This window comes from Petaurus breviceps, unplaced genomic scaffold (assembly GCF_028583685.1).
Source record: "Petaurus breviceps papuanus isolate PSGF00001 unplaced genomic scaffold, PetGlider_PUasm1.0 419, whole genome shotgun sequence".
NCBI classification, from domain to species: Eukaryota; Metazoa; Chordata; class Mammalia; order Diprotodontia; family Petauridae; genus Petaurus; species Petaurus breviceps.
Window position 1 is genome coordinate 12,281,025 of NW_027186324.1, and position 6,444 is coordinate 12,287,468.

At 39.4% G+C, this 6,444-nt stretch overlaps 1 protein-coding gene across 3 annotated transcripts in view; it reads right to left on the reverse strand.

The window, feature by feature from the left end:
- The window catches only part of PHKA2 (phosphorylase kinase regulatory subunit alpha 2), a 108,724-nt gene that overhangs the window by 52,912 nt on the left and 49,368 nt on the right, over positions 1–6,444 (reverse strand). For all 3 annotated transcript variants that reach the window (XM_069100720.1, XM_069100719.1, XM_069100721.1), the window contains 2 exons: positions 4,477–4,623; positions 1,286–1,339 (listed from right to left, as the gene is read on the reverse strand). In XM_069100720.1, coding sequence (XP_068956821.1) covers positions 1,286–1,339; positions 4,477–4,623 — 201 coding nt within the window. The remainder of the gene's footprint in view (positions 1–1,285; positions 1,340–4,476; positions 4,624–6,444) is intronic.

A 6,444-nucleotide genomic window follows, 5' to 3' on the forward strand; every position in this document is an offset into this window, starting at 1 on the left:
ACTTAGGGCAAGTCAAGCCCTATTTAGACCCAAGTTTCTTCATAAAATAAAATGAGGGGGTGGGACCTGATGATCTAGCAGGGGTCTTCTAACTATCTGTAATGTACGGGTCTTTCTTCTTTGGAATGGGGGCCTAGTAAGAGGCTTCAGAGGCTCCAGAGCTCCGGTTTCATCAGTGTGGGGAATTCCTAGGACAAAACTTCCCTCCGTCACTGTGGAATGACAACCTGTCTATATCTTGTTCTTAGTCTGGAGTCCTTGGACTTGGTTTAAAAAAGATGATAACCATCTCAATATAACTGGCTTCCTTTGCAATCGTAAGCATTTTATGTTATGCTTTTGAAAATATGATTTGGAAAAGGGGTCTGTGGACCAAAGCGGTCATCAAGACTGCCAAAGCGGCCCTCTGCATCTCAGAGTTTCCTGGGGCGGTGAGAAACTAAATGGTGTGCACTTTGCTGACTCCAAAGACAGTCCTCCATGCCATGCTGCCTCTTGCATGTATTCTAAAAAATACAGAAGGATCACATACGCACATGGATTATGTATTACACAAACGTGTAAAATGACTTACACTTAGACAACTACCACGCTCGACTTCTAAGAAAGAACCTACTATTATCACAATTCACATGCTCAGGCAATGAAGATTCTACTGTAATTCAAGAAATAGAAACTCAGTTTTTTGTATAGTACTTAATAGAAAGTAGATAAGAACTGAAAATATGCCTTCTTTGTTATGTGTCCTGACAAATATCTCACTGTATCCAACAGTGCTGGAGTAAAAATGGTCAATTTTTTTATGCTGGTTGAACTGGTAAAACAACTCAAAGAGGCAGTTTGTACAGTATTTAGTGCACGGGACTTGGGGTCAGGAAATTGTAGGTTCAATTCCACCTCAGACTTTCACTAGCTGTGTGACGCTGGACAAGTTCTCTAATTTCTGTGCCTCTTTGTTCATGCATAAAATGAGAGTCCTGGACTCAATGGTCTCTCAGATCCCTTTTGGCTTTAAATCTATGATTAAGCTGGTTCCATTTTCTCCCCCCAAAAAAGGAAAGGAAAAAAACTCTTTCCTGGTATATTGTCTATATTTCTCTACAACCTAGATCTCAATTCTCAGCTTGCTATCTGCAAAGTTTTCATATTCCACACTTGTTGACTTCAAAACTGACACTACTATTAACAAATGCTTCTTTCACATAACAGTTAAATAAACTCAGCCAAGTCTGTGGTGAGGTGGATTTGAATCCCTAAATGGGTCTTGTCAAATGTTTAATACAACCTCTCTTGGGGTTTTATAGCCATCACGAAGGAATCGGCAGCATCCATAACGTCCCTGGTAGAGAAAAAACATACAAATAAATGACAACGAAAAAGAAAAGTCAAACTTGGAATCATTATAATGCCCGATCTTTGTCTGCAAGAGATGATACACACCTCTCACTGTACATATAAGGTGTGCTTTCATCATGGGTCTTCTGAAGTTACTAGCTTGCTATTCTGATGAGAATTATAAAATCCTTCAAAGCTGTTTTTCTTTTTTGCATATTGGAATGTTTGTTTGCTGATGATTGTTTATAATAAAAAATGAAATTTAATTTAAAAAAGAAATAATAAAACAGTCTTTTCAGTAGAGAAGTTGGTAACTATGAGTATAAATTATTGTATAGGGGCAGTTAGGTGGTGCAGTAAATAGAGTACTGGCCTTGGAATCAGGAGGACCTGAGTTCAAATCTGACCTCAGACACTTAACACTTATTAGCCATGTGACCTTGGGCAAGTCACTTAATCCCAAGTGCCCTGCCTTCCCCCCTCCAAAAAGCAAATATACATACACATATATACACATATATATATATACATATATATATATATATATATATATATACTATTAGACTCAATGTGTTGACTGGCTTTAATAACTGTCTTTATTATATAATGTCTCATTTATTTTAATTTTTAATATAACTGCTTCTCCATCACGCCCAAGGAACCTCATCATTCTACAAGATCCTATCAGTCTTGGTACCCACATCTTTTTGTTTTTTAAAGCAATCGGGGTTAAGTAACTTGCTCAAGGTTACATGGCCAGGTGTTTCTGGGTGGGTGCTAAGTATCTGAGCCCGGGATTCGATCCCCAGGTCATCCTGACTCTGGGGCCAGTGCTCTTACTCGCTGTGCTACCTGGCCACCCCGGTACCCACATCTCATCACTACTCATTTCTGCCCCTCCATTTGTGGAGGGGGTTCAGAGCAGGCATTTCCTCACTCCCCACCTGGCTTCACTATTTTGAGGCTTCTCTGACTTCAGCATGCCCGCACCATTTCACCTCCCCACTTTGCTGTTCCTTTTATGTGTTCTCCCATTAGATTGCAAACTCTTTAAGGGCAGGGACTGTCTTTTTTGTATTTTTATGTCTACACCTTAATAAATGCTTACCGACTAATGTAAGGTTTATTGGGTGGTGAAGTTATATCCAGAAAGGACTTTGAGAACTAATAAAAGATATTAATAAAACTTTTAAAACAAATAAAATGTATTCTTGTCAGCAAGATATTTTAAGTTTCCTAGGCCCAAACTCATTTGTCTTATCAATCTTCTTTCATGTCAGCCTCCTCTCATCTACCTTCATTTGACTATCCCCAGGATGACAAATGTTCCACGTGACCTTCACTTATTTTTTATGTGTTGTAATAGCAAAGTAAATTAAGGTTTTGGTCAATACCTGCAAGGGGATTTCCAGTGGAGAAGCCACCCTCTCCTCCTGTTTACCAAACCATACAATAATTTATTGTTTGAATAGCTGAACATCTGAATGAATTCTTGTTCCTTTCTTGTTGAGATGTGAAAACCCTATGTACATTTGGCCCTCTAAGAATCAAAAAGTATTTTTCAGAGAGGCGAGGTGAGATCGCCATCATTTTCATTGAAAATTTAATTTAACAAACATTTATCCATGCCTACCTGTAGTAGGCCCTCGGAAACACACCTCAGATAAGGACTGGGACCCTGCTCTGGGAGAGTGAACCCCGAGTCTAGTGGGGGAAATGACACAAAGTATAGATAACTGTGGGAAACCACAATACATAATAGATGCACTAGGAGTGCAAAGTGCTTTGTGAGGTCTTGGGAGCAGACTGCGACTCAGGGATCTGAGGAGGGGACCAGGAAAGGTCTCATGAAGGATGTGGCCCTTCATGAGATCACCATCCTTTCCCGTCCCTTTATTAATGGGGGTCCTGCCCAAGGATCTGTCCTGGGCTGCCTTGACTTTCACCTTTGCTGAGTTCATCTTCTCAGACAGATCTGATCACAAACTCACATATCTAGCCGTATTCCGAACTTCTGATATTTAGTCCCATGTCAATGACTACAAGTTCTCCCTGGATGTCCCACAGGAACTTCAAACATATCCAAACAAAACTCTATCCCCTACCCTCCTCATTTCTGTTGAAGGCACTTTATCTTTCCAATGATTTAGGATTCTAAATAGAGATGTATTCAGGGCTTCCCTTTTCCTTATCTCATGTTATTTATTTACTTATCAAGTCTTACCACATTTTCTACCTCAACAGCATCTCTTATGTAAGTCCCCCTCTCCATTCACATAGCTACTAGTATGGTAGCTGCAGGCCTGCAATGCCTCTGCCATGGATTATTTCTTAACAACCGCCTAATTGAATTCAAAGCATCGAGACTCTAATCTCTAATCCATCTGGCACAGAACTGCCAAAATTTTCTTCCCAAGGGATAGTTCAGTGTATGTCCCTATTATGCTCAAAAATCCTCACTGACTCACCAGTGCCTCTAGTATAAATACAAACTCATTGGTCTGACATTTAAGGCTACTCATAATCTGGTTCATTCACTCTTCCAGACTTAGTTCATTTTACTCGACTTTGCACACTCCATTTTCTAGATGAACTGGAATGATACAAAGATATTTCTGAGAATGAAGGAGGAGGAGTTGAAGGAGCTTTAGGCTTGATGGCCTCAATCACATAAACAAAGAAAGAATCATCTGCCTATAAGGATGAAGATGGGTGCACTTGAGGTTAGCAGTCTGAATAGAGAAAAAAAAGGTTTGGAAGAGTCAATGCCGATTAAACCAACATCAATAAGAGAATAGTAAAAAAATTAATGAAAGTAGCAGTGACAGTCCAATTGAGGACAAATTAATTAACTATAAATCTATGGGGGATAAAAATGGTGCAATTTTGTGAGTCCACCTGGGATTTCCAATTGGCTGTAACTCTTGGTAACACCCTCAGACAGGTGTATAAATGCGGTGTAATATACCATACTTCACCTCAGAGTTAGCTGTGTCCCAGTGTTGAATAAACTGCTCTACTTTCCACACAGCAAAATCAAACAAAACAAAAGTCCATACTCGAGTGAAAGGCAGGAGTTTAAAGACACAACAGTTTCAATTCATTATGGAGCAGAAAGGCATAAATTTAACAAAGTCTTACCTGGAGTTTGGCAATGATTTCATTTTTCGTCTCATTCACAATGTTCACATCTTCCACTGCAAATGCAGGGTAAGAAATGATGGAAAGAAGTCCAGCATCAATCTCTTTAGATGTGGATGCCCTTGGCAGCATTGACAATAGAATTGACTACAAAAAGCAACCCCCAAAAAAAGTTTTACTCAAAGGAGTAACAATTATAAGTGATCCATAAATAATTAATAAATTGAACTCATAAATTACGGTATAGTAGAAAGTACACTAGACTGAAAATCAAGAGACGTGGGTTTGACTCTTGATTCTGTTATTAACTAACTTGTATAACCCTGGAAAAATCATTTTATCTCTCTGGGCCTCAGTTTCTTCATTAGTCAAATGAGAAGACTAGACTAAATGACCCCTCAGATCTTTTCAGTTACAAACGTTCTATCGGTCTTTGAAAGAGTGTAGCTTACTTGATTTCACCGTGGTTCAATAATTGTGATAATAACAACTAGCAACTAAATAGCACTTTAAAATGGTCAAAGTGCTTTACAAAGTGATCTCGTTTGATCAAAGCACTCATTTGAAAGACTACCAGATTTGGAGTCAGAGAACTTGGGGTAGAGTAGGGTCACCTAGAGGAAGTCACTTCTCTCTGGGCCTCAGTTTCTACTGAGAGGGTAAGACTTCTGAAGTCTGTTCTAGATCTAAATCTGTGATCTTATAATCAGACACTTCCTTAAACAGTCCTTCATTAATAGTTAGGGTAGGTGTGGTATGAGAGACAAGTTGGGAGAAGCTAAAATAGCTTAATGGCTATCTTAACAACCCTTCTACTACCTTTCCCCTTATGTCCTTTCCACGGACCCTGATGAGACATATAGAAGGGATGACAGGGGCATCTAGGTGGCACAGCAAATAGAGCACCGGCCCTGGAGTCAGGAGGACCTCAGTTCAAATCCAGCCTCAGACACTTAACACAAAAGCTAACTGTGTGACCTTGGGCAAGTCACAACCCCAGCTGCCCTCCAAAATGCAAAAATAAAATAAAATAAAAGGGATGACAGGGCTTCCTGTTTCTATTTGTTTACTATATGCAAATGCCTGGGTTCTTTCCTGGGGAGGAAAACAGGCAACAGAGATCAGAAAAGAACATATCTATGGTGTTAATGTGTTGGAATCCAGAGATTTTGTGGAACGTGTCCAACTGGACAAATTCCCTGAGAAACTACTTGAAACAAAAGTCAAATGTAACAGGTTTAGCTAGTGCTTGAATGCTGAATTAATTCCAGACTAGGAATAGCAAGTCACTCGTATTACTGGGAGCATTATAAAGTAAGCCTGAGCCACAGAATTAGCTTTTATTTGTTTAGCTTGAATTCAAAATTAAAGGCTGGGGTTGCAAGAAGAAGTTTGGGAAGCAGGATGAAAGCCAACAGAGTCTGAACCGCAGTCTAGAGTATCAATTGCCATTTGAGGATTTCTTGAAGGAAATGAGGGCAACTTGCCAAGAGAAAACTTAGGACAGATATTCTTTGAATTCACTCCCTCCCCACCTTAGCCTCATAGACTCTTTCTTCCTTCTAGAACAACCTCTGACATGAAGCCTTTCTCCCTCTACTCTGCCCAAACCCCAGCCTCCAAGCTCTAACGTACTCTCTTCCTAACTACATTGCATTTAACTATGCTTTATTATTTTTCAATGTATTCTGTATATACTTATATATGTACTTGTCCATTCTATTAGAATGTAGGCTTCTCGAGACTAGGGATTATATGATTCTTCATACGCCCAGCACCAACAGTATGTGGCACAAAGCAGAAACTGAATAAATGCTGGTTGATTGACTGTCTTCAAGAAGTTGAAGGGTTATCATGTGGAACAGGGATTAAACTGGTTCTGCTAAGCTCCAAAAAGATGGAGTTATGAGTAAAGGAGTGGAAATGGCAAAAAGGCAAATTTAGTTTTGACATATAGAAAACACAAAA